At 43.7% G+C, this 25,799-nt stretch overlaps 1 protein-coding gene across 1 annotated transcript in view; it reads right to left on the bottom strand.

The window, feature by feature from the left end:
• Nucleotides 1-25,799, bottom strand: part of LOC139420759 (double C2-like domain-containing protein beta) — a 306,643-nt gene that overhangs the window by 76,553 nt on the left and 204,291 nt on the right. Inside the window, 1 exon segment of the mRNA XM_071170967.1 lies at nucleotides 20,349-20,428. Within this exon segment, the coding sequence (XP_071027068.1) occupies nucleotides 20,349-20,428 (80 nt within the window).

Consider the following 25,799-nt stretch of genomic DNA (forward strand, 5'->3'; position numbering starts at 1 on the left):
TGCTAACTTTGACATTTAACTTTGACATAGTTCAAGGTTGAAACTAACTTTCTGTACCAAATCTACACAAGCACAATTACAGGAACAACCCTAACATTGGGCCAGTAAGATCAGACTAGCTTGACGTTTCTAGTCTTGTGGACCAAAGCACTCCACAGTTTATTGATGATTTGTTAAATTGAGTCAGACCTGTTAGTGTTGGGCTAGATAAAAATGTGCAGGCTGGGAATAGCCCAGTCTGGACTGAAATTGAAAACCCCTGATTAAAAAAAAACTCACAGAAGGATACAAGTGGCAGATGATTTTCAGGTTGCATAATCATTTAACCATGCTCTGGATAATTAAGTAAAACTAATTTCACTGTATTTTACAGCTCCAGAAATAGTCTCATTCTACAGAAATTACAGAAACAAGGGTATGACCTGAAATGTGCCACAATATATAGTAGGAATAAATATATACCTGTGGTTTAACATGCCGTACCCAATCTAAAAGTCTGACTCTCACAGGCTTTTCACACAACTGAATTGAGCTGAGCTCTACAGCACTGGCCTGGTTATACATCCACCATAGTTAATGGAACAGTGCTAGAAAAGGACAATGTGAAAACAAAAATATCCATGCCAGCACAGTATAGTATGATAGCGTGAGAAGAGTATTAGACAATTATGAGATGCCAATAGTGTGAAATAGTTGGTTGGGCTTGGTGTAGGATAGTTAGGGTTTGTTCACTCCACAGGGGACATTGGGAGTTGGTTTAGGTTGGTGTAGGCTGCTGGTTGGGGTTTAGTAAGGATTTTAATAGGGGCTATCCATTCCACAGGGTCCAGTGGGAGTTGGTTGGGGAGGGTGTAGGCTGGTTAGAGTTTGGTTTTGGTTTGTCAACACACCACATGAGAAAAATGGACACATATTCTGATTTCTGTAGGCTGGTTAGGGTTTGGACAGTGTGAGTCGGTGCCTTACCTTCTTATACCTGGGGATGGGGAGCTGTTCCCCAGGACCATGCAGAGAGAGAGGAATGCATGCAAGAGAGTAAGGTGCAGGAAGAGGAACAGAAAAAAAACATTAACTTTAGAAATCAAGAGAAAAAATAGCCACAGCTTGCCTTTGAAGAAACAGAAGAAAGGGAGAGTGGAAAATTGTCTGACCTTTTTTTAAAACAAAAAATACATAAAGCAAAAATAAGCGTTTGGAAACACATACAAATAATAACCGAGACGGAATATGAAAAGTGTGGCAAAATGATATGTAAGTTTGTATTTCATGGTGAGTTGCTGGAAAGTTTGACACGTTTGAAACATTGTTGACCTTGGAACTCATTGCTAGCACTTGTCAAATGGATAAAGGTGGCCTTGTAAAGCCTTTTCAATAGAAATGTCCAAATCCCGTTTTACAAGAAAAGTTTGAGATACAATGTGCCGCTCATATAATTCAGTCAGTCAGTCACATAGATATTAATAACTGTTGCATCAAAGGCTAAACAAATAATGAGAATTAGCATATTTTCAATAAAAAAGTACAAAATGATTATGGTGCCTGGAGGATCAAATAAACATCTATTTAGCCACATATCCAAGTTTAACGATTCGTTAATTAACTGTTTTAGGGGGCGGTGTGCAGCAGTTGAGGAAGGGAAGAAACAGTTCCCCTAATAGAGCTCAAGAAGTCAAAACTCATGAGGATAGGGCAGAGTGAATAAGGTTATTGACGGCCTCACAATCAGTTCTTTCTACATGCTATACAACTCATTGAACTCAGAATCAATCTCATCAGTGTTTAAACAAATGGGCAGATTTGTATATTGCTCAGTCGATTTCAAAATAGACTACTATACTCGGTGATTTCCAATGTTGTAGTGACCCCTTCACAAGAGACTTATGTGGGAGACTTGATCATTTTTGTTATCTCAAGTCACGTCCGCAATACAGTAAATTCAATCGTAAACATTGGTGACAGCATTCCACTGAATCAGCAGTCACAGCCACTTATCTGAGACCTGTGATAAGTCGTTCCTTTAATGGCACCCTGACCTTGCAACGCACATCTATAGTACCCTCCAAGCTCATCATTATGCTCGAGGCCCTGGGTCTGAACCCCTCCCTGTGCAACTTGGTCCTGGACTTCCTGACGGGCCGCCACCAGGTGTTAAAGGTAGGAAACAACACCTCCACTTCGATGATCCTCAACACTGGGGCCCCACAAGGGTGCGTGCTCAGTCCCCTCCTGTACTCCCTGTTTACCCATGACTGTATAGCCACGCATGCCTCCAACTCAATCATCAAGTTTGCAGACGACACAACAGTAGTAGGCTTGATTACCAAGGAGGAGGTGAGGACCCTGGGGACCCAGGAAAATAACCTCTCACTCAAAAGCAACAAAACAAAGGAGCTGATTGTGGACCTCATGAAACAGCAGAGGGAGCAGCCCCCTATCCACATTGACGGGACCGCAGTGAATAAGGTGGAAAGCTTCAAGTTCCTCTGCGTACACGTCACTGACAAACTGAAATGGTCCAACCACACAGACAGTGTGGTGAAGGCGCCTCTTCAACTTCAGGAGGCTAAAGACATTTGACTTAGCACCTAAAACCCTCACAGACTTTTAGATGCACAATTGAGAGCATACTGTCGGGGTGTATCAACACCTGGTACGGCAACTGCACCACCCGCAACCGCAGGGCTTTCCAGAGGGTGGTGCGGTTTGCCCAACGCATCACTATGGACAAACTACCTGCCCTCCAGGACACCAACAGCACCTGATGTCACAGGAGGGGCAAAAAGATAATCAAGGACAACAACCACCGAAGCCACTGCCTGTTCACCCCGCTATCATCCAGAAGGCGAGCTCAGTACATGTGCATCAAAGCTGGGACAGAGAGACTGAAAAACAGCTTCTATCTCAAGGCCATCAGATTGTAAATAGCCATCACTAGCACATTAGAGAATGCTGCCCTATGTACATAGACTTGAAATCACTGGCCACTTTAATAATTGGAACACTAGCGCTTTTAATAATGTTTACATATTTTGCATTACACATTTCATATGTATATACTGTATTCTATGGTACTGTATCTGAGTCTATGCCGCTCTGACATTGCTCGTCCAAATATTTATATATTCTTAATTCCATTCCTTTACTTTAGATTTGTGTGTATTGTATGTATTGTTGTGAAACTGTTAGATATCAAAATGCTTGTGTTTCTACACCCGCAATAACATCTGCATGTGACCAACAACATTTGATTTGAAGAGCAAGAGGCTAGAGTGTATCGATTGGTGCATTTGAAACATATAGAAAACATGGAGGCTTTGGAGGAGATGCCGTAAAAATACCACATACCCAGAGATCAGGTACATTAACATTATTGGTCTTACTTGAACTATGGTAAAATCCCTGAAATGAGAGATGTTTGTTGTTGTAAATGTGACATTCCGATTTGCGGTTATGACCGTGCCATTATCTGTTCTGTAATTCCCTGTAATCCATTGTGTTCACTCCTTAAGAGCGATCCCCTCCTCCCTGACTGGCTTCCCTAATGCTTCATTACCGAACTGGGCATTTGTTCACCTATGACAACTTCTGATAAAGAAATGACCAACGCCCGCTGCAACCACTGCCCTGGAATCATACTCACCACCATCAACATCTCAGCGTTGCTCTCTCGCCAATTCCCAGGGCATCAACTCTCTTTCCCCTCCCCCATCTCTTTCTTCCTCCCTCTCTCTCAGCTCCACAGTCTTGTGGAGTCTTGAGTGTGTCCAGAGCACTTAGTCAAATCTCCTAAGAGGCAGCTGGACAGTATGTGTGAGTGAAACCAACCAAGAGTGAGGGAGGGGAGGATGAAGTGGAACCAACAAGCTCTGTCCATCTGTGCTACCGAGTGGCCAAGGCCCCATCTGGCTAACTGTCAGGGCTGATAGCGGCTAAAGATGCCCACCTTATCTACACAGGAGGTGGTGTTCCCTCTCTCCACTGAGAGTGGCTATTTCGGTCTCCCCCCCCTCCCCACTGTGCCTCCCAGACCTCCTGGTGGGAGTGTTGGGAGAGCCAGGCACCGGTCGTGCACATGATCCAGCTTAAATACATTTGCAGACAAATTCAAAGGCCCCTGAATTTACACATTTTTGTCGTGTGAGCTATTACCCTCGCTGGTTCAGGGAACAGAACCGCATCATTTTCGAGGAACAGAATCAGAACCTGGGAACTAAAGTGATCTATAAAAAATGAAAATGCTTTGAGTGAGAGTTCCAACGGGTGTGGCCAGTGGCCACATACCTCTCCACAGTGTGCACAGTTCCTAAATAATTTTAATGTGCTTTTAGCACTCATAGAAGAGTCTTCAACTATAACGTGCTTTTTTTGTTCTACTAGCTGTGCCGTTAAGAAACTAAAGCTAGCACACTTGTATTTGTTTTGTTTGGAACTAGAGTTGCAAAATTCCGGGAAAGCTCAATAAATTCCCCGGTTTTCCTGAACTCCTGGTTGGAGGACTCTGAATTACCTGTTTATTCATTACTGATTCCGAGATGCCTCAACCGGGATTTTGGGGAAATCAGGGAATTTATTGAAAGTGCCTGGAATTTTGCATCACTTTTAGGAACAGCCCTGCATCTCCGCCTTTTTACAATTACTGTTGTTGTTTACACAATCCAAAAACGCTCCATTATAACTCGCAATCTGGGTTAGGTGGGTATAATTTGCCAACATGCCTAGCTAAATTATAAAGTGCGATTATGATCTTACTGTGTTATTCTTTCACAAGACAATTCAGAGAAGCATAATGTAATTTTGGTGCGCATAGAATGGACTCATGAGACAAGTTCCCTCTAAGCTGCATGCGGGCTTAGAAATATCAGCGTGCACAGAGAAGCGCAAGATTGAATTTCACTCATCATTCTAGAGTTTTCCCCATTAGTTAACACTATCTGAATGCACTTTATATAGCCAATTTTGACTTTGCAGCTGGCCCATCTAGTGGGAATGGCTCAGCTCTGCCTCCAGGACAAGAATAATTCCATAAACGTCAACCTGTGGAGATTTGTTCTTACTTCTTCGATTCTTTGAGCTGGAATCGTTAATTGGTGAAACTGCCACGTGCGTTTGGGCTATGACAATAACAAAGAAGCTACTGCAAACAGCTGAATATGTACTCCCCCCAAAAACGAGACATGCTGCCAGAGGCTGATTCACTGGGACGAACAGTGGCGCTGTTTTCCCTAATGGGGATTTGATCTTTAGGATGCAAATGACGGAGAGGAATTGACTGACTTACTGGGATGCAGCAAAATACCATCTAATCTGATACACACTGGGAGACAGAGACCGTGCGAGTACCCTCACCTCCACTTTTGTCCCTCAGTCTGGCAGTGGGAAAGGGAAAGGGGATGCTTAGCCAGTGCATTCAACCGAAATGTGTCTTCCACATTTAACCCTCTGAATCAGAGAGGTGCTGGGGCTGCTTTAATCGACATCCACGTCATCGGCGCCCGGGAGCAGTTGTTGTTGGAGGTTAACTGCAGAACGGCAGATTTTTTCACCTTACTGGCTCGTGGATTCGAACTAGTGACCGTTCAGTTACTGGCCCAACGCTCCTAACCAGTCTGCAAATAGCTGCCATCAATCAATGCAGGCTGGCCTGCCTGGGGCGCCCACTCTACTGCACACTGCCATGTCCCTCAGCTGCGCGCTCCCTTCTGTGCCATTCATCCACCCAGACCGATAGACAGAGCTACGGGCACAGAGGGCGCCCAAGCCTGTTGGAGGGGCTTCTTTGCCTCAGTGTTACTTTACACAAAGCAAGAATCTTCAAGTAACAATTGTAGGCAATAACACTCCATGACCCTGAAGCATGGCTCGGGTCTGCCTTTAAGAGCATGCTTCTGTTAGCTGCAGTGGCTGTTGTTGACGTTGAAAAGGAGGCTCCATTGTGGACAGCATACCACGTCACGTCAAGTACCAAGCAGAGAAAATTAACAACGGAACCATGTCATTATCAGAGCGTTTTCTTTGGAGGAGTGCTTCCTAATGTCGAGACAATATTATGTTAAACTGCAATTCCCTTTAGCAAACTATTGGCAGCCGTGGGAAATCTCACCAAATCAATAATTATCTGACATACAATCTGACTTTTGAGTGCCATTTGGAAAATAAATGCACCTAAGAAAATAGCACCACCCCATGCAGTATCTTAGAATGAACAAATATGTGCAACAATGCATTTTTATAGTCCAGCAACATCTAACATGATAACTACAAAAATCAGTCTTGGCATATTGAATGCTGACTCTTGCCGGAGCGTGTGTGATTTTTCATCAACACAGCAATAGTAAACTTACTTGCTCTATGAATTGCTCAGCATTAAGGGGGGGGGGGGGGATTGGGGGGTTGTGGTGTACCCTGAGGAGGGATGGTGAGTTTCACACATAAAGATAGGCTGATGACCTAGGTCCCTGACTGTGCTGGCTATGAGTGCTCTGTGGAATGGGACCAATAACGTTCTGTACCGCCTGGCGATTTTTTATTCCGGCCTCTGTTCTCTCACTTTTGAGAAGTCTTTGTTTTGCATGATTAAAGAAACATAGGACTTTTTCTGTACTCTGTTTTCTTGGCAGAAATGCATCATCATGTAGTTAATTATTGACCATGTACAGGGCCTTAAGAAAGTATTCACAGCCCTGGACTTTTTCCATATTTTTTTGTGTTACAGCCTGAATTTGAAATTGATTACATTGAGATTTCGTGTCACTGGCATACATATAATACCCCATTATGTCAAAGTGGAATCATGTTTTTAGAAACATTTACAATTGAATTAAAAACCTAAGCTGAAATGTCTTGAGTCAATAAGTATTTAACCCTTTTGTTATGGCAAGCCTAAATAAGTTCAGGAGTAAAAATTTGCTCAACAAGTCACATAACAAGTTGTATGGACTCCCTTTGTGTGCAATAGGTAAGGGATAATCAACTAGGGGCTATGCGTTCTATGGAAAATAACGAATGACGTGGAAGGTGTGTTTCACGACACGCACGCTAATCGCTGCCAAAGGTAAGACTTCTAAAAACATGTTCTCACTTTGTCATTGTGGTGTAGATGTGTGAGTAAAACAATTTATTTAATACATTTTTAATTCAGACTGTAACACAACAACATGCAGAAAAAGTCAAGGGGTATTGCTTGATGGCACCTTAATTGGGGAGAACAGGCTCATGTTAATGACTGGAGCTAAATAGTTGGAATACATGAAACACATGGTTATTATTATTTTACTTTAAAGGCACAGTGCAGTCAAAAATTAGATTTTTATGTATTTTATATGTATTTCTGCACTTTGAGGTTGGAATAATACTGTGAAATTGTGAAAATCATAATGCCCGTTTAGAGTAAGAGTTATTAAAAAGGACTACCTGAAATGTCTGCCTATATCGGAGGGATGGAGTTTTGGCCTGCCTGGTGACATTACCAAGTGGTAAATTAGTAAATAACCAGTAAGAAATAAAGTACCAAACCTCTCTGCCAATAATAGCTAGTTTTTAGTTTTTAATTAATGAACAGTCATGTCTTAACGGTCGTTAAGACACTAACAGCTTACAGACGGTAGGCAATTAAGGTCACAGTTATGAAAACTTAGGACACTAAAGAGGCCTTTCCAATGACTCTGAAAAACACCAAACGAAAGATGCCCAGGGTCCCTGCTCATCTGCGTGAATGTGCCTTAGGCATGCTGCAAGGAGGCATGAGGACTGCAGATGTGGCCAGGGAAATAAATTGCAATGTCCGTACCTTGAGACGCCTAAGACAACGCTACAGGGAGACAGGACGGACAGCTGATAGTCCTCGCAGTGGCAGACCACGTGTAACAACACCTGCACAGGATCGGTACATCCGAACATCACACCTGCGGGACAGGTACAGGATGGCAACAACAACTGCCCAAGTTACACCAGGAAAGCACAATCCTTCCATCAGTGCTCAGACTGTCCGCAATAGGCTGAGAGAGGCTGGACTGAGGGCTTGTAGGCCTGTTGTAAGGCAGGTCCTCACCAGACATCACCGGCAACAACGTTGCCTATGTGCACAAACCCACCGTCGCTGGACCAGACAGGACTGGTAAAAAGTGCTCTTCACTGACGAGTCGCGGTTTTGTCTCACCAGTGGTGATGGTCGGATTTGCGTTTATCGTCGAAGGAATGAGCGTTACACCGAGGCCTGTACTCTGGAGCGGGATCGATTTGGAGGTGGTGGGTCCATCATGGCCTGGGGCGGTGTGTCACAGCATCATTGGACTGAGCTCGTTGTCATTGCAGGCAATCACAACGCTGTGCGTTACAGGGAAGACATCCTCCTTCCTCATGTGGTACCCTTCTTGCAGGCTCATCCTGACATGACCCTCCAGCATGACAATGCCACCAGCCATACTGCTCGTTCTGTGCGTGATTTCCTGCAAGACAGGAATGTCAGTGTTCTGCCATGGCCAGCGAAGAGCCCGGATCTCAATCCCATTGAGCATGTCTGGGACCTGTTGGATGGGAGGGTGAGGGCTAAGGCCATTCCCCCAAGAAATGTCCGGGAACTTGCAGGTGCCTTGGTGGAAGAGTGGCGTAACCGCTTACAGCAAGAACTGGCACATCTGGTGCAGTCCATGAGGAGGAGATGCACTGCAGTACTTAAAACCTCTTTATCCTACCCCCTCCTTTTTCGAACATTCTGTTAAAAATCGCGCAACATTTCAGCGTCCTGCTACTCATGCCAGGAATATAGTATATGCATATGATTAGTATGTGTGGATAGAAAACACTCTGAAGTTTCTAAAACTGGTTAAATCACGGCTGTGACTATAACAGAGCGTGTGTTTCATCGAAAAGCGCAAGAAAAACTGGTCACTGAAATCTGAAAAAAAGTATCCATGCGCCCCTTTCATGGATTGTTTAAAGGAAACCAAATTTAATATGGAGGATGCAATTCCTACAGCTTCCACACGATGTCGCCAATAACGTCATTTTCAATGACAAAAATCCTTTGAGACATTACCAATAGATCCGTCATTCCATCCAGCCTACCTCAATCGATTTTGGAAGATTGAAAAATGGACACTGTTTTCTTGTGTAGCTGCTATTGAATACAGATCGCCCAGTGATCAATTTGATCGCTTATTAACGTTTACAAATACCTAAAGTTGGGTTATAAAAGTAGGTTGAAGTGTTTTGTCAAAGAATATAGGCAATTTATATAATTTTTAAACATGACGTTGCGTGTTGGAAGAGAGCTTTTTTCCTGATGCAGACAGGCTATACAAATGGATATTTTGGGCATTCATGGACGGATTTAATCGGGAAAAATACCAATTTGTGATGTTTATGGGACATATAGGAGTGCCAACAGAGAATATCATCAAAGGTAATGAATGTTTTATATTTTATTTCTGCGTTTTTGTGTAGCGCCGGCTACGCTAATTCTTTTGTTTACGTCGCCTTCAGGCATTTTGGGGTGTTGCATGCTATCAGATAATAGCTTCTCATGCTTTCGCCGAAAAGCATTTTAAAAATCTGACTTGTTGGCTAGATTCACAACGAGTGTAGCTTTAATTCAATACCCTGTATGTGTATTTTAATGAACGTTTGAGTTTTAACGAGTACATTTAGCATTTAGCGTAGCGCATTTGCATTTCCAGGTGCCTACTTGAGACATCTGCGTCTCAAGTAGGAGCAAGAAGTTAATGCAGCTGGTGGCCACACTAGATACTGACTGTTACTTTTGATTTTGACTGCCCCTTTGATCAGGGACACATTATTCCATTTATGTTAGTCACATGTCTGTGGAACTTGTTCAGTTTATGTCTCAGTTGTTGAATCTTGTTATGTTCATACAAATATTTACACATGTTAAGTTTGCTGAAAATTTTACAGTGAGAGGACATTTTTGGGGGGGGCTGAGTTTATGTAGTGTGCACCTCTACAAAAAAATCATTTTCTCTGGGTGTGTGCCAGCTCATGCTTTTTATTTGACTAGCTTTGTGACTTAACATCTTTCCTTGGAGAATAGAAGGGGTTGTTCTTGGAAGAAGAACAAGAAGGTGTTGCTCTCAGATCAGCCAGCTGGTTCTCTTTGAGGAAAAGAGGGTATGTGAAAGAGGGCAAAGCAAGTTTCTAACCTGACTCCCTGGCTGGCACTCCTCCCCCAAGCCAGCCAATGTGGATCCGGGTGGATTAATTGGAATTACTTATCCTGAATAAGACAATCATGAGCAAGGTGTAAAAGGAAAATGGCTACTGCAACTTCGAGTGGAGGGGGAATAGATAGCAGAGGCTCTGCATTTTTCCCTACCTTGTTGATTTGGAAGAAGATGTCATTTGTTTGGGGGTGGAAATTATGCAGTATTTAGTACAAAATCTTGATTTCAGACTTTCCTCTTGAGCCACCTGAGCCTCTGCATTCAGGCACCCTGTCTTGCTTATTGCAGACCATGCCATGACACAATAGCACGCAGTAAGTAATAAAAAATAAATTTGAAATCATTAACCGGTAAATGTCGCACAGAATATGGGTGAGCAATAGAGGGGAAGAAATATCTGAAATGTCTACAGATGTTTCCTGCTTTGTCCTAGAGCCCAGTGAGCTACTGAGCCCAAAAAGTAATCTTCATCTTCAAGAGGAAAAAAACTAAACACAGTGAGGGAAAACGCTTTATGAAGAGATTTCCCTTCTTGGGGAGGATTTGAGTGTGTGCGTGAGAAAGTGCATGCAAGTGTTTTTGTATGGGTTTGTGTTGTCATATAGTCATGTGTGTGTGTGCGCTCACGTTGAAGTGTGTGTGTACTGCCGTGAAGACAGACCAAAGGCTTGGTCTGGATCAAGAGTAGAGTGGACAGCAGCATGTGCTACAAGCAGCTTGTTGTCAGGGGAAATACCCTTCACACAACCACAGAGAAGCAAGCAGCAGAAAACATACGCACAAGCACGCACGCACACATACACACATGCATACATATCATCTGCAGTGCATTAGGAAAGTTTTCAGACCCCTTTATTCACATTTTGTTACATTACAGCCTTATTCTAAAATTGATTAAATTGTTTTTTCCCCTCATCAATCTACATACAATACCCATAATGAAACAGCAAAAACGGGTTTTTAGAAATGTGTGCAAACATAAGACTTCTGAAACTTTACTCAGTACTTTGTTGAAGCACCTTTGGCAGTGATTACAGCCTCTAGTCGTCTTGGGTATTACGCTACAAGCTTGGCACACCTGTATTTAGGGAGAATATCCCATTCTTCTCTGCGTATCCTCTCAAGCTCTGTCAGGTTGGATGGGGGGCATCGCTGCACAGCTATTTTCAGGTTTCTCCAGCGATGTTCGTTCAAGTCCGGGCTCTGGTTGGGCACTCAAGGACATTCCAAGACTTGTCCTGAAGTCACTCCTGCATTGTCTTGGCTGTGTGCTTAGAGTCATTATCCTGTTGGAAGGTGAACCTTCGCCCCAGTCTGAGGTCCTGAGTGCTCTGGAGCAGGTTTTTACCAAGAATCTCTCTCTGCACTTTGCTACAATCATCTTTCCCTCGATCCTGACAAGTCTCCCAGTCACTGCTGCTGAAAAACATCCCCACAGCATGATGCAGCCACCACCATGCTTCACCATAGAGATGGTTTTGGCCAGGTGATGAGCAGTGCCTGGTTTCCTCCAGACGTGACGCTTGACATTTAGGCCAAAGAGTTTAATCTTGGCTTCATCAGAACAGAGAATCTTGTTTCTCATGGTCTGAGAGTCCTTTAGGTGACTTTTGGCTAACTCAAAGTGGGCTGTCATGTGCATTTTACTGAGGAATGGCTTCCGTCTGGCCACTCTACCATAAAGGCTTGATTGGTGGAGTGTTGCAGAGATGGTTGTCCTTATGGAAGTTTATCCCATATCCACAGCGGAACTCTGGAGCTCTCTCAGAATGACCAAACGGTTCTTGGTCACCTCCCTGACCAAGACCCTTCTCCCCCGATTGCTCAGCTCTAGGAAGAGAGGCTTGGTGGTTACAAACTTCTTCCATTAAAGAATGATGGGGGCCACTATGTTCTTAGGGACCTTCAATGCTGCAGACAATTGTTGGTACCCTTCCCAATATCTTTATCTCAACAAAATCCTGTCTCTTTGCAAACATTTCTGAAAACCTGTTTTCACTTTGTCATTATGGGGTATTGTGTGTAGATTGATGAGGAACATTTGTTATTTAATCAATTTTAGAATAAGGCTGTAAAGTAACAAAATGTGGAAAAAGTGAAGGTGTCTGAATAGTTTCTGAATGCACTGTAGATTCAAAACAAGCTGCTGGTGATCTCCATGCGAGACTCTTGTACATGTCTACAACACCAGGGGCCTCACTTAGAGCCATAGGCCAGCGTTTAGGGGCCCAGAAAGGGCACTAACTGTGGTGGAATTGGGGGTGTAATGACAAGAGGAAGCCCACTTGACTGCTGCCTATGGAAGAGCTACACTACATGACCATAAGTATGTGGACAACTGCTGGTCGAATATCTCATTCCAAAATCATGAGCATTAATATGGAGTTGATCCCCCTTTTGCTGCTATAACAGCCTCCACTCTTCTGGGAAGGCTGTCCACTAGATGTTGGAACATTGCTTCAGGGACTTGCTTCTACTCAGCCACAAATGCATTAGTGAAGTCGAGCACTGATGTTGGGCAGTCAGGTCTGGCACGCAGTCTGCGTTCTAATTCATCTCAAATGTGTTCGATGGGGTTGAGGTCAGGGCTCTGTGCAGGCCAGTCAGGTTTTCCACACCGATCTCGACAAACTATTTCTGTATGGACCTTGCTTTGTGCACAGGGGCATTGTCATGCTGAAACAGAAAAGGGCCTTCCCCAAACTGTCGCCACAAAGTTAGAAGCACAGCATCGTCTAGAATGTCATTGTGTTAAGATTTCCCTTTCCATCCGCCAAACCCAGATTCGTCTGCCGGACTGCCAGATGGTGAAACATGATTCATCACTCCAGAGAAAGCATTTCCACTGCTCTAGAGTCCAATGGCGGCGAGCTTTACACCACTCGAGCCGACGCTGCTTGACCATGGAAACCAATTTCATGACGCTCCTGACGAATAGTTATTGTGCTGATGTTGCATCCAGAGTCAGTTTGGAACTCGGTAGTGAGTGTTCCAACCAAGGACAGATGATTCCACAGGCCACAATCAACAGCCTGATCAACTCTATGCGAAGGAGATGTGTCACGCTGTATGAGGCAAATAGCAGTCACACCAGATAGTGACTGGCTTTCTGATCCAGGCCCCTACCTTTTTTTTAAGGTATCTGTGACCAACAGATGCATATCTGTATTCTTACTCATGTAAAATCCATAGATTAGGGCCTCGTTTATGCATTTCAATTGACTGATTTCCTTGTATGAACTGTAACTCAGAAAAATCGTATAAATTGTTGCATGTTGTTTATATTTTTGTTCAGTGTATAAATAATGGGGCCATTGTAGGACATTGGGATAAAAGTGTCAAAATGGTTTAAAACAAGTATTACATTTATGCAGTTCCACATGTGTACTTAGAAGAGTGTATGCAAACTGGCCCATAACCCCTACACAACAACATAGGCTTGGGACTATTCTTCAGGTAGCCTAGTGGTTAGAGCGTTGGACGAGTAACCGAAAGGTTGCAAGATCGAATCCCCGAGCTGACAAGGTAAAAATCTGCCATTCTGCCCCTGAACAAGGCAGTTAACCCACTGTTCCTAGGCCGTTATTGTAAATAAGAATTTGTTCTTAACTGACTTGCCTAGTTAAATAAAGGTTAAATAAAATAAAAGCAGGCTTCATACAGACACTGGCAAGTAAAATACAAGGCCTTTCAGGGACTGTTTCAAGCACTTAATTGTGATTTTCAAGGACCTCAAAGTTGTACAATGTATCATTTATATAATCGTACATATATTCCCCCCCCCCCCCCCCCCCCCCCTAAGTATGCATATAGAAGAAAAAAAGGCCAATACCAATTTAAGAATAATTCATTATTTAGGCCTTGCCAATGCATTGATATTCAAATTATTATTACATTCTAATATATGTGAGAATAATGTGGACTTGTCTGACTAAATTAATTGGATGCTTGGTGATTTTTCAATAGCCTATGTGGCACACATAATACATCTATGAATAGGGGTAGCATTAATCTCACTATTTGAATCTCACCATCACTGTTTTTATAATGAGAACGCAAATAAAAACCAGGTTCCTTTTGTATTAGAAGAATGTGTATGGAAAGCCAATTTGAAGCCAGCATTAGACGTTCTCTTCCTCATAATAACCACACGTGGTTTTACCGCAACAGAGTAGAGCAACACTCTTTAATTGAAGCAAAAACTGATAAAAATAATGTATCACGGATAATTATAAGGGAGTAGGAAAACTTAGAAATTGGCTACAATAATTACAAGGACTTTTCAAGCAAAGCGGTGTCGCCAGAGACAGCTGGGTCTCTACGCCTATTGTGGTCAGGAGGGGCACCAGCTTCAGCGATGTCCGTGCGTCAGAGTTCGGGATCCATAAGAGCAGAGGGGCGGTCTGGTGATCATCCAACTCCCAGGAAAGGCGTGAGTACTCCATCATCGTCGTTTTCCGCCAAAACGTTTCTGGTTCCCATTTCACTGGTTGGCTGTACTCGTGATGTTTCTACCTCTAGTGGATTCCGGTGCCATGGGGAATTTCATCGGCAAGGCCCTAGTCTCCTCCATGAACATCTCCCCATACCCACTCTCCTCTCTTCCAGTCCTTGCCCTGGATAGTCGAGCAGTGGGATCCGGCATTATCACCCACGTCACCTTCACCGTGGGATCCAAGCACCAGGAAGGCCTTCCCTTCCTGTCATTACTACACCAGTGTACAAAGCCATACATGGCCTCCGGTGGCTCCAATGTCATGATCCCACCATCTCCTGGTCGAGGACTGGTCACCCGGATGCCGGAGGATATGCTTTCCGTTACCCTGCGGTTTCACGTCTGTTGAGAGTCCTGCGGTTGCCCTCCAGCCCGACATCCCGGAGGTTTAACCTGTTGCGACGACCAAACCCGGATCCGGGATTCTATTTATAGACCTAAGCTCATTACCATAACGCAACGTTAACTATTCATGAAAATCGCAAATGAAATGAAATAAATATGCTAGCTCTCAAGCTTAGCCTTTTGTTAACAACACTGTCATCTCAGATTTTCAAAATATGCTTTTCAACCATAGGAAAACAATCATTTGTGTAACAGTAGCTAGCTAGCGTAGCATTTAGCGTTAGCATTAGCGTTAGCATTAGCGTTAGCATTTAGCAGGCAACTATCACAAAAACAAGTAAAGCCTTCAAATAAAATAACTTACCTTTGAAGAACTTCTGATGTTTTCAATGAGGAGACTCTCAGTTAGATAGCAGATGCTCCGTTTTTCCAAAAAGATTATTTGTGTATTAGAAATAGCTCCGTTTTGTACATCACATTTGGCTACCAAAAAAAAAAAAAAAAAAAAAAAAAAAAAAAAACGAAAATTCAGCCCTCAAAACGCGAACTTTTTTCCAAATTAACTCCATAATATCGACTGAAACATGGCAAACGTGGTTTAGAATCAATCCTCAAGGTGTTTTTCCACATATCTCTTCAATGATATATCCTTCGTGGAAGCCTGGTTTCTCCTTGCTCTCAAATGGAAAAATAATTGCACCTGGCTTTACGCTCCAATTTCGACGCAGGGACACCAGGCGGACACTTGGAAAATGTAGTCTCTTATGGTCAATCTTCCAATGATATGCCTACAAATACGTCACAATGCTGCTAACACTTTGGGGGAACGACAGAAAGTGTAGGCTCATTCCTTGCGCAATCACAGCCATATAAGGAGACAATGGAAAACAGAGCTTCAGAAATTCTGCTCATTTCCTGGTTGATGCATCATCTTGGTTTCGCCTGTAGAATGAGTTCTGGGGCACTTACAGACAATATCTTTGCAGATTCTGAAACTTCAGAGTGTTTTCTTTCAAAAACTGTCAAGAATATGCATAGTCGAGCATATTTTCGTGACAAAATATCGCGCTTAAAACGGGAACGTTTTTTATCCAAAAATGAAATAGCGCCCCTAGAGATCAAAGAGGTTAACAGGATCTTCGGGAGGTGTTCTCCAAGACCCAAGCCACCTGTCTCCCTCCTCATCTCCCCTGGGACCGTGCCATCAACCTGCTAGAAGGTTCTGCTCCGCTGTGAAGCCGCATCTACCCTCTGTCGGTGGCTGAGACCGAGGCCATGGAGGAGTACATCCAGGAGGCTCTCTAGCAGGGTTTTGTCTTCTCATCCACCTGTCCTGTATCGGCAGGCTTCTTCTTCTTCATTAACAAGAAGGATGGGTGGCATCGATTACAGAGGTCTCATTCCACTACCTCTAAGTACCGTTGCCCTCTTCCGTTGGTACAGGCCAACATCGAACAGCTCAGAGGGGCCTGGTTATTTACGAAGCTGGACCGGCGAAGTAACTACAATCTTATACGCATCCGAGAGGGGGATGAGTGGAAAATGGCCTTCAGCACGACGTCTGGGCACCAGAAGTACTTGGTGATGCCTTAAGGAAAATCCAATGTTCCGTCAGTGTTTCAGGCATTCGTGATATGAGGTGTTCCAGGACATGATTAGGCACCAGGTGGTCATGTATATCAATGAAATCTTGGTCTACTCGGCCACCTTGGAAGATCACATCGCTCACTTCCGAGTAGTCCCGAGGCGTCTCCTGGAGAACCACTATTATGTTAAAGCGGATAAGTGCAAGTTCCATCAGGTTGAGGTCTCCTTCTTGGAATACCAGAGCTCCGCACCACTGCTGAGACACCCAGGTCCTATGCGGCTCTTTATGGTGGAGGTGGATGCCTCAGAGGTGGGCGTGGTAACCATCCTGTCCCAACGCCAAGGTAACCCACATAAATTGTTTTGATGTGCATACTTCTAAAAGAAATGTCTCCTGCAGAGAGGAACTATGACTTTGACGACCAGGAGCTCTTGGCGGTGAAGTTGGCACTGGGTGGAGGGCGCCAAGGAGCAATTCCTCATCCTCACCGACAAACGGAACCTGGAGTACATATGAACAGCCAGGCGGCTGAACACACAGCAAGCAAGGTGGGCCTTCACCAGATTCCACATCACCCTGTCATATCGCCCAGGATCTAAGAACATCAAAGCTGATGCACTGTCCCATATCCACAATTTGGAAGAGGTTCCGATCCAGAGTGCTCCTATCATTCTACCATCTGATATCTTTGCTCCTGTGCTCTGGGACATAGACATGGACATCCACCAGGCTCTGGAGAGGGAACCAGCGCCTGCTACCTGCCCTCCGGAGCGCATCTACGTCCCAATGGAGTTAAGGCATCACTGGACACCCAGGTATCCCCTGCACTATGCAATCACTCTCTGATAAGTGCTGGTGGCCCACCTTGGCACAGGACATCGCCCGATATGTCAGCTCCTGCTCCTAATGTGCCCAAACCAAATCTATCTGGCACGCTCCAGCAGGGGAACTCCTCCCCTTTCCGGTGCCTTAGTGGCCTTGGTCACATCTGTCCATAAACTTCATAACTGATCTCCCCTTTCTGATGTTTTTACAAATATTATGGTTGTTGTTGACAGATTCTTTAAATCCTGCTATTTTATCCCTCTTTCTGGGCTATCTTCCGCTCTCCAGATCGCTGAGGCACTATTCCACCATGTCTTCCGGCACGATGGCCCTTCTTAGGACATTGTTTCCGACCGTAGGTCCCAATTCACATTGCTGTATGGAGAGCCTTTATGGAGAAGCTGGGGTCCATGGTCAGCCTCATATCTGGGTACCGGCCTCAGCCCAAAGGGCAGATGGAGAGGATCAACCAGGAGCTGGGGAGGTTCCTAAGGAGTCACTGCCAGGACCGACAGGGGGAATGGGCCCGGTTCCTTACCTGGGCGGAGTACACCCAGTACTCACTTCGGCACTCCTCCACCGGGCTGACTTCTTTGAGTGCGCCCTGGAATACAAACCTGCACTGGTTCCGTGGACTCCGAGCCAGACCGAGGCCCCTGCGGTGGACGAGTGGTTCCGAAACCCAGAGGAGGTGTGGAACGCCGCCTACGTGAGGCTCCAGCGCACCATCCGCCATCAGAAGGATCAGGCGGACCGCCACCGCAGTGAGGCTCCCGTGTTCCATCTTGGTGATCGCGTCTAGCTCTCCACCAGGAGTCTCCCACTTCGCCTTCCCTGTCGGAAGATGAGTCCCCAGCCCTTCAAGGTCCTCTGAAGGGTCAATGAGGTAACCTGTCGTCGACAACTCCCCTCCAACTACCGATTCTCACCATCCTTTCATGTCTCCTTCCTCAAGCCGGTGGTTCCTGGTCGCCTGGCGGATAATGTCCCCGGCAACACCCCTCCATCTCCCCTGGACATCGAGGGGACCCCAGCCTATGCCGTTAGGTCCCTCTGGGATTTCCATCTCCACTGTCTGTACCGGCCCGCTCCGGGGGGGTTACTCCCTCTCTACAGCGTTCAACGTCTCCGGTGTACTAACCACCTGGCCTGACAACAATCATTAAGCACAGCTGCTCCCCGTCATTACTCACACCTGGTCATCATGATCTCCTTGATTACTCCCCCTTTATTTAGCCCTCGGATGACAGCAGTCACTAGGTAGTAATTGTTTTCTCTTACGTTCTGTACGCTTCTTATGTTTTGTTCATCTGCATTGCTTCGTTATTAAACTCACCTTCTGCACCTGCTTCCTGACGTGTTGAGATACGTCATTCATTGTTTTCCATAGAATGCATAGCCCCTCGATCATCCCTTACTTATTGCTTGCCAACTTTGAATTACTGCAGGTTTTCTTAGCTAAACTAACCTATCTAGTTAGTTAGCTAGACCAAGTTGACACAAGCTATTTCGGTCTGCTCTAAATCGCTTGTAAATATCTTGCTTTGCAACCTAGAAAAAAATCACCCAGATAATAATTGTTATGATAGGATTTTCGGTAGGCTATACCGCAGCCTTTGAGAATTTGCCATAGAGAATAAACTGAGCGCAGTGCAAACGTTTGGTGTCACAGAAAGATATAAAAATGTTGTGAGTCTGGAAAAATAATCTGTGGTATTGTGAAGGCTATAGTAATGTTTCATTAGTTAGTTCGAATTTGAAGTAGGTGTATCTAGCTGTTGTATTTGTATTTCTTCAATTCCTCAAATTATTTAATAAACTATATTGGATAAACGGCTGTACAGATTCCTGGTTCAAATCAACCCAAGATGATGAACCCTGAAGATGTGACAACGTGCATGACAAGGTGGCCCAGAGGAAGCCAGTGCTTCTCAACCCCTACATTGCCCCATTCTTACAAGAACTCACTGAGATTGAATGAAGACCACTAGTGAGGTAAGTACACACACCCACACAACATCAGCTTGATATGTCCCTTGTCCCCTGTATTTTTACCCACAGACTAGCAGCCCTGGTGGTCTCGGTCTCTCATTCTATTATTTATTTTTCTATGCTTATCCTAGGGGTGAGAAGAGCTGACAAATCAGAACTGAGGATTGTTACGGATCCCCACGAGGAACACCTGATGCTCCACTGACTTCCATCTAATGGATGCTCTGCTGCCTAAACTGTCCCGTTGTGTATTTCACCGCCTCTTACCCAGAATAGAGTTGCACCTGATCATAGATCTAGGATTGCACCCAATCCCAATTTTAACCCAAGATGATGTGGCTCAGATGAAGCCAGCGCTTCTCAACCCCCCCCCCATTCTCTCTCCACCCCACATCCCATACACATAGGCACACAAAATAGTCTTTAAATTAGTGTTGTAATGATGCTCTTATTTGGTTACATATGTGCTAACTGTTCTTACTTCTATTGTCAGTTTTGTTGTTTAGTTTGTTGTTCATGTTGTTACCAATTTGAATAAATGTATTTTATGTAAAAAAAAATTAAAAAAAACATCTTGGATTTAGATTTCAATGAGAATTTCGCTGTGAATTTAGAGCATTATCCTGGCACCAGAGTTGCCAGCTGAATACTGTAATTTTGTTTTACAGTAGAGATGCTGTAATATATTTCACAGTACTATTTTCCTTACTGTAAAACATTACAGCATCCCTGTAAATTTACAGCAGGGATGCGGTAATATGTTTTAGAGTAAGGAAAATACTGTAAAATACATTACAGCATCTATACAATATTAAGTTGGCAACTCTGGTGCCAGTATAATGCTGTAAATTTAGAAGGAAAAGTTTTACAGCAAACTATGGAAACAATTTCCCCTTGTAGGACAAAACACACCATTGTGGATGCTCACCTTGGCTTTGTTGATGGTACAGTGCAGAGCATTGTTCTCCTGGTCATACAGTAAACTGAAGTCCAGGGTCCCCAACGTAGCTGCAGGGGGGGAGCGAGAGCGAGAGAGAAATCAGATATCAGAGCAGAGATGGCTTAGACTGACCAGGTGAATCCAGATAAAAGCTATAATCCTTTATCCCTTCAATCAATGTAGATAAAGGGGAAGAGACGGGTTAAAAATCCTTCTTAAACCTATGAGACAATTGAGACATGGATTTTCAACTCAATATTAGGAAGCTGTCCCTAATGTTTAGTACACTCAGTGTATTTCATGCCGGATTGCAGCAAGTTTGGCCACAGAGGTTTGTGTGTGTGAATGAGTGAGTGAGTGTGTGTGTGTGTGTGTGTGTGTTATGCTTCGTAGAAAGGCACCTGAGGGATTAAACCAGATTTGTTTTCCGATTACCAAGATTGGCGCCCGAGCGGTGACTTCAACCTCTAATACATGTATGAGATGCTGGGGGGGGACGCGTGTGGTCTTTTATCCTGGGGAATTGCCTCAAAATTGTTTTTCTTTCCACCACCGTTTCATCACTCCCACCAACTAATTTCTGCCCCTTGGTTGCCTCATAGCACGTAACTGGAATCAAATCCCTTACGCCATGTCGTGTCATTATTTCTGTGCTCTAAAAAGGAACATATACCCAGCATTTTCCCAGCAGCAATCTCGATGAGTGAGTTGAGAGTGAGCAAAAGTTGGCAGATAATAAAAACTATTATGCTAATTCAGGGAGGCATGCAACTGTATGTATGTGGCTGATACAGGAGGAGTGTATGTATTACCATCTATTCAATGACTAAACATCTTTACTTCTGCCCTCTCTCATCTCTCTCCATTTCACTCTCTCCCCCGCTAGCTCTCTCTCTCTCCTTAACTAAAAGTGCTCGGTGCTTTTGGTTTTTGTATTGCAAAGCTATGAATTGGATTTCTCAAAGGCTTGAACATCCTGGGGCAAAACAACATTTCTATCTACACTGAACAAAAATATAAACATAGCATGTAAAGTGTTGGTCGCATGTTACATGAGCTGAAGTAAAATATCCCACAAAAAGCTTATTTCTCTCAAATTTTGTGCTCAAATTTGTTTACCTCCCTGTTACTGAGCATTTTTCCTTTGCCAAGATAATCCATCCACTTGACAGGTGTGGCATATCAAGAAAATGATTAACAGCATGATCATTACACAGGTGCACCTTGAGCTGGGGAAAGAGGCCACTCTAAAATGTATAGTTTTGTCACAACACGTCACAGATGTGTCAAATTTAAGGGAGCGTGCAATTGGCAGGAATTGCTGACTGCAGGAATGTCCAAATCGCTGACACCAGATAATTTAATGTTAATTTCTCTACCATAAGCCACAGTAATCACAATAAGCATGCAAAATCTGTAAAATCTTTGAAGTACATCCAGTCAAAAACATTACAGATGGCTAATCGAATCCATGTCCGCAGAGAGGTTGCAACAAGGTATCGAGAGAGGAGTGGTGGCAATACTCGGGTAATTAACGGAAATGTCAATAACACAAAGAGCAGGCCGTTTGGAGCGGGAGCCAGACAAGAAGAATAATTATAATTGAACACAGTCTGATTCATCAGCGGCGACTGGCAGCGGCCCTGGCTCGGTGCAGCCGTCTTTCCGCATCTTAAACATACTTTTTCTTTGATTCCATATATGGTGGCCAGCATATAGGCCTACCGCTTTTTGATTCGTTATAGGGTGCCAGCCTACTCTTTCAGTGCCATAGAACTTTCAACCTTTGTTTTTTTTTCTCTCCCCATTGTACGTATTATAAAGCTCTTTGAGGGTGTATTAGTGGGCAAGGAGAGCTTTTCTAATCGCCTCATCTTTCTTTTGTTCGGGGCACTCTGGAAAATATAAGAGGTTTCCAGTGGCTGTCGATAGAGGGATGTATGTGCGTGAGAGAAAGAGAGCGAGAGAAAGAGAGGTGAGATGGCACTGGCCGCCTAATTCTGCTGGTGTGTTACTCTTGCCCAATGAGCCGAATGCTTCATTAAGCACTTTTGGGTGCCGTGCCAGATTAATTCCCTTCCCCACGCATTTCCTAGTGATACACAGATCAAGGCTTCTCTAAGTTTACTTACATTTGGAAGCGCATTAAAGGTCATGAACAGTCCAAATCATGTTTTTCATGACATTTGATAATATTTGAAGGAAACCAGATCAAGGAATGATGACCAAAGTATTACATTTTTTACTGGTCCCCTCCCCCATGACAAACACTTGGATTAATTATTAAGTAGACAAGGTGACATCAACTGTTATTTTAATACACCAATAGTAACATGACATTCTCTTAGCTAATTTAAATAAGTAACACCTTGTAACCAATGTCGGAGAAGGCAAGTTTGCAGGGGGGCGTAGTTTATAAAGCTAGATAGCTACTCGACTGGTGCCAAAATTTGACTCTGTGGTGTCAGTAAATATAATCATATAATTACCCTATTCATCTATGGCAAAGATACTTCTATGTTTCCGCTTTCATCTATGTCTGGTGTTAGCTAGTTACTGGCTAGCTAAGTCTTCAGCCAGTATGGAACAAAAAGGGGGGGGAAGTGTCGTTCAAAACGCCAACATAGTTGTCAAGTCAACACATCTGTCAGTGCTGCTGTGAACTGCATCCCAATCGACATGCTAAACGGGAGATGTATATATATAAAAAAAAATGATATCATCGATGTGATTTCTATGTATATCACCAAATTCACTTGAGATGATTTTACTGCAACACTGCATCCAAATTGTTTGACATAGGCTTTTCATAGAGCTGTCAGTCAAGGAGAGCTCATTAATATAAGCTCCCTTCCCACACAGCCAGTCTTTTCAAACTTCCTGGTAGTTAACTATGAAACAAAAACTACTTTCAGAATGACTGTTCAGGACCTTTAAGACACATCTTTAGAGAGCAAATGAGCACTCCTCTCCTTCCCACCGAAAACAGCAACATCAGACGAAGCGCTTCATTACGTTGTCGATAAAATGGCCACTTGCCATTGTTCAGCAGCGGCCACATTGGGGCCTTTGAGTTGTAATCAAGGCGAAGCTACTTAATAAAAATGAAGAAAGTCTTAATTAAGGCTGTGGGTATTGTGTCAATGGGCCTCTTCAACGGGCCTAACCGTACACAACACCATTACCATAATCATACTTCCATTGTGTCCAACAGAATCAGGGAGTAATTACAAGCCAGTTATCTCCATGGTGAGAGGAGGGCAAGAAAAAAATTGAAAAATAGGGTCACTTGTTGTTGGTGGCAAACGGATCACAGGAAGCACAGATGGACATGCCGGCGGCCTTAAAACAAATCGTAAAATGTCAAAGCCATAAAGGCTCAAAGAGAGAAAGGCCATGTTGGATTTGAGTAGCCACGGTGCACGGCAGAGCAAGATTATACCTGACCCAGAATCCTTTGGTCCACTCCTGAGGTCGGTGGCATTATCAAAGGCAGGAAACGATTCCGCGACAGAAACAGCTATAGTACCGACCTGCGCTGCAAATCAAATGAGCAACTCAGGCTAAAAGGGGATGAAACCATGGAAATCAAGATGTGATACTGTATGATTGGAGGCAATAATAACGCTAATACCACTGGGGTGTCGGATTTGAATTTAGGACTGTTTAAATCTTGCATTAATGACAGACAGACAGTATGTCTGGGCATTCAAAGTACAATAGTGTAAATCATTGTCTTAGAGACAACATAAACAAACAGAATGGCGACATTACAATATTTGGTAACAATCTAAGTTGACTACATACACTACCGGCCAAAAGTTTATTTTTATTTTCTACATAGTAGAATAAGGTTGGGGGAATGTGGAGGCCAGGTCGTCTGATGCAGCACTCCATCACTCTCCTTCTTGGTAGCCCTTACACAGCCTGAAGGTGTGTTGGGTCATTGTCCTGTGGAAAAACAAATTATAGTCCCACGAAGCCCAAACCAGATGGAATGGCATATTGCTGCAGAATGCTATGGTAGCCATGCTGGTTAAGTGTGCCTTGAACTCTAAACAAATCACAGACAGTGTCACCAGCAAAGCACCCCAATACCATAACACCTCCTCTTCTATGCTTCACAGTGGGAAATACACATGTGGAGATCATCCGTTCACCCACACCGCGTCTCACAAAGACACAGCAGTTGGAACCAAACATCTCCAATTTAGACTCATCAGACCAAAGGACAGATTTCCACCGGTCTAATGTCCATTGCTCGTGTTTGTTGGCCCAAGCAAGTCTCTTTTTTATTATTGGTGTCCTTTAGTAGTGGTTTCTTTGCAGCAATTCAATCAATGAAGGCCTGATTCACACAGTCTCTGAACAGTTGATGTTGAGATGAGTCTGTTACTCTGTGAAGTATTTTATTTGGGCTGCAATTTTTGAGGCTGTTTACTCTAATGAACTTATCCTCTGCAGCAGAGGTAACTCTGGTTCTTCCTTTCCTGTGGTGGCCCTCATGAGAGCCAGATTCATCATAGCGCTTGATGGCATTTGCGACTGCACTTCAAGAACAAAGTTATTGTATTTTTCCGTATTGACTGACCTTCATGTCTTAAAGTAACGATGGACTGTCGTTTCTCTTTGCTTATTTGAGCCGTTCTTGCCACAATATGGACTTGGTCTTTTACCAAATAGGGCTATCTTCTGTATAGCCCCTACATTTTCACAACACAACTGATTGGCTCAAACGCATTAAGGAAAGAAATTCCACAAATTAACTTTTACGAAGGCACACCTGTTAATTCAAATCCATTACAGGTGACTACATCCTGAAGCTGGTTGAGAGAAAGTCAAGAGTGTGCAAAGCAGTCATCAAGGCAAAGGGTGGCTATTTGAAAAATCTCAAATATATTTAGATTTTTTTAACAACTTTTTGGTTACTACATGATTCCATAGGTGTAATTTCATAGTTCTGATATCTTCACTATTATTCTACAATGTAGAAAATAGTAAAAATAAAGAAAAACCCATAAATTAGTTAGTGTTCTTAAACTTTTCACCGGTAGTGTAGGTAAAAAAAAATGTAAAAATGATTTTAGTTTCCCTGCATTCAATCTCTCCCTATCCCAGTCTGCTGTCCCCACTTGCTTCAAGATGTCCACCATTGTTCCTGTACCCAAGAAAGCAAAGGTAACTGAACTAAATTACTATTACCCCATAGCACTCACTTCTGTCATCAGGAAGTGCTTTGAGAGGCAAGTTAAGGATCATATCACCTCCACTTTACCTGACAGCCTAGACCCACTTCAATTTGCATACAGCCCCAATAGATCCACAGACGACGATGCAGTCTCCATCGCACTGCACTATCCCATCGGGACAAGAGAACTACCTATGTAAGAATGCTGTTCAGTGACTATAGCTCACCATTCAACACCATACTACCGTCCA

The sequence above is a fragment of the Oncorhynchus clarkii genome, chromosome 12 (genome assembly GCF_045791955.1).
Source record: "Oncorhynchus clarkii lewisi isolate Uvic-CL-2024 chromosome 12, UVic_Ocla_1.0, whole genome shotgun sequence".
Taxonomy (NCBI): Eukaryota; Metazoa; Chordata; class Actinopteri; order Salmoniformes; family Salmonidae; genus Oncorhynchus; species Oncorhynchus clarkii.